At 42.7% G+C, this 1,948-nt stretch overlaps 1 protein-coding gene across 1 annotated transcript in view; it reads left to right on the forward strand.

Annotated features, from left to right (window-relative positions):
* The window catches only part of FASTKD2 (FAST kinase domains 2), a 31,239-nt gene extending 29,450 nt beyond the window's left edge, over positions 1-1,789 (forward strand). The window contains exon 9 of the mRNA XM_012661205.1: positions 1,773-1,789. Coding sequence (XP_012516659.1) covers positions 1,773-1,789 — 17 coding nt within the window. The remainder of the gene's footprint in view (positions 1-1,772) is intronic.
* Positions 1,790-1,948: the final 159 nt, after the last annotated feature.

A 1,948-nucleotide genomic window follows, 5' to 3' on the forward strand; every position in this document is an offset into this window, starting at 1 on the left:
AGCCCTGCCATTCATTAGCTGCTTGACTTTTGGCAAATTACTTATTGTGCCTCAGTTTATTCATCTATTAAAATGGGATGAGTTATTTCTAATTGCATTGGGTTGTTATAAAGATTAAATGAGTTAACCTATGTCAAGTTCTTAAAACAATGCCTGGTACACAGTAATTGTTAGATTAAAAAAAAATTAGAGTATAGGTCACAGAGGTCTTGGAGGAACAAACTAGGGCAGTGCTGAGGGTCTTAGTGGCAAGAGTCACAGCCCATCTCTTTGCCATCAAATGACTTGACTCTTCCTGCTTTCTGTCCCTGTAGTTTTCGTATTTCCTAAAAAGAAAATCTGATTGGCTAGGTTTGGGTCAAATGCCCATCCCTTAGGGGCAGTTAATCAATGAAGTGGTGCTGGGCTGCCTCCTGTACTCGCCATCGACGGACAGACTCAGCTCTTACTGCATTTCCGGGGCCTTCCCTAATTGTCTCCATCAGATCCCCTGTGCTTGTCATGCCTTACTCAGATCTCTGGTAGAGCTTTGACCACATATTGTAGTTATTTGTCAGGAAGTCTGTCTCTGCTCCTCAGTTGACAAGCTCTCTAGAGTCAGACCCAGCTTCCTGTTATCCTGAACTTAGCACAGGGCCTGGCAAACAATAGGCATTTAATAAAGGTTGAAAATTATCCCCCATGTTCAAATTCCTTTACTCCCCTGGCTTGGGTTTGCTATGACCCTGGCTCCCATTGACCTTCTGTACTTTCTAGACAGCTAGTGTCAAGCTAAGTGGTAATTAAAACTCCAAAAATAGCCCGTGGATTCATGGGATTAAGAGAACACACATAGGGTGGGTAAGGGTTTTTCAGCTGACTCTAGGCAGCCCAAGAGATAACTTGATCCAATAAAATGGTTATGTTAGAAATAGAGGGGGATAACAAAGGTGACAAAGGTTGAGAAATTTAATAACAGCAGTACTAGGAAGGGAATCATGAATGTTGTCCTTTTGTCTATTTTGCTTTCATCTAACCCAGTAGTTCTTACTTAGGGGTGATTTTGCTTCCCGGGGAAATCGAGCAATGTCTGGAGACATTTTTAGTTGTTACAACTGGAGAGGAGGTGTGTGCTACTGGTCTCTGGTGGGTAGAGGCCACGGATGCTGCCAACATCCTACTGTACACAGGATGGCCCCTCACGACAAAGAATTACCCAGCCCCAAATGCCGGTAGTGCTGAGACTGAGAAACCCTGATCAGACCCCTAGCCTCCTACCTCAACCGTTTCTCCAAAGGAGAAATAGGGGCCATGTGGCTGATATATCAAGATTAATTAGCTGCAATTTCCCGAAAGCCCATGAATGTGCAGTTGCCAGAATTTGATACTCTGAGGACTACAAAAAAAGAAGTTTGTGTTCCATATCCTTCCTAGACCAGTTGAGAACATAAGTCTTGTACATCCATAGGAAGGCAGTAAACAGTGGGCCCTAAATGAGTGCTTTCCAGAGGAAGGAGAAAGGAAGATGGTGTCTGGGGCTAGAGTGGTAAAGGTTTTAGAAGCAGAGTGACTCAAAGCATTTGGGAAGAGAGTTGACTAGAAGAGATGGGTTAGGTAGGAGAGTGGCAGGAAATTTGGCTTATTGCTTATCCACAGGCTATACATTAATCATTATTTTATTTAAGTGATGGCCTATGGGGGACAGGGCGTGTTAAATCCAGAGTATCTTCCTAGGTTTGAAACCCAAGGAAGAAAACATTTAACGTTTAAACTCTCGATGTTTTGTTCCTTAGGTTTCTTCTCTTCTTGATCTATATTTACCACCTTATAGATGGATAATCCCAGTTTTGCATCTCTGGTTATTAGTGTGTTCCTGAACTCCAGACCTAAGTCTCTGTGGGTTGCATATCGTCACTGTACATCCCAGAAGTGTCTTAAGTTCAGTAATTCTGTAAGTCAGCTTATTATT

The sequence above is a fragment of the Propithecus coquereli genome, unplaced genomic scaffold, assembly GCF_000956105.1.
Source record: "Propithecus coquereli isolate 6110/MARCELLA unplaced genomic scaffold, Pcoq_1.0 Scaffold70, whole genome shotgun sequence".
Classification (NCBI taxonomy): Eukaryota; Metazoa; Chordata; class Mammalia; order Primates; family Indriidae; genus Propithecus; species Propithecus coquereli.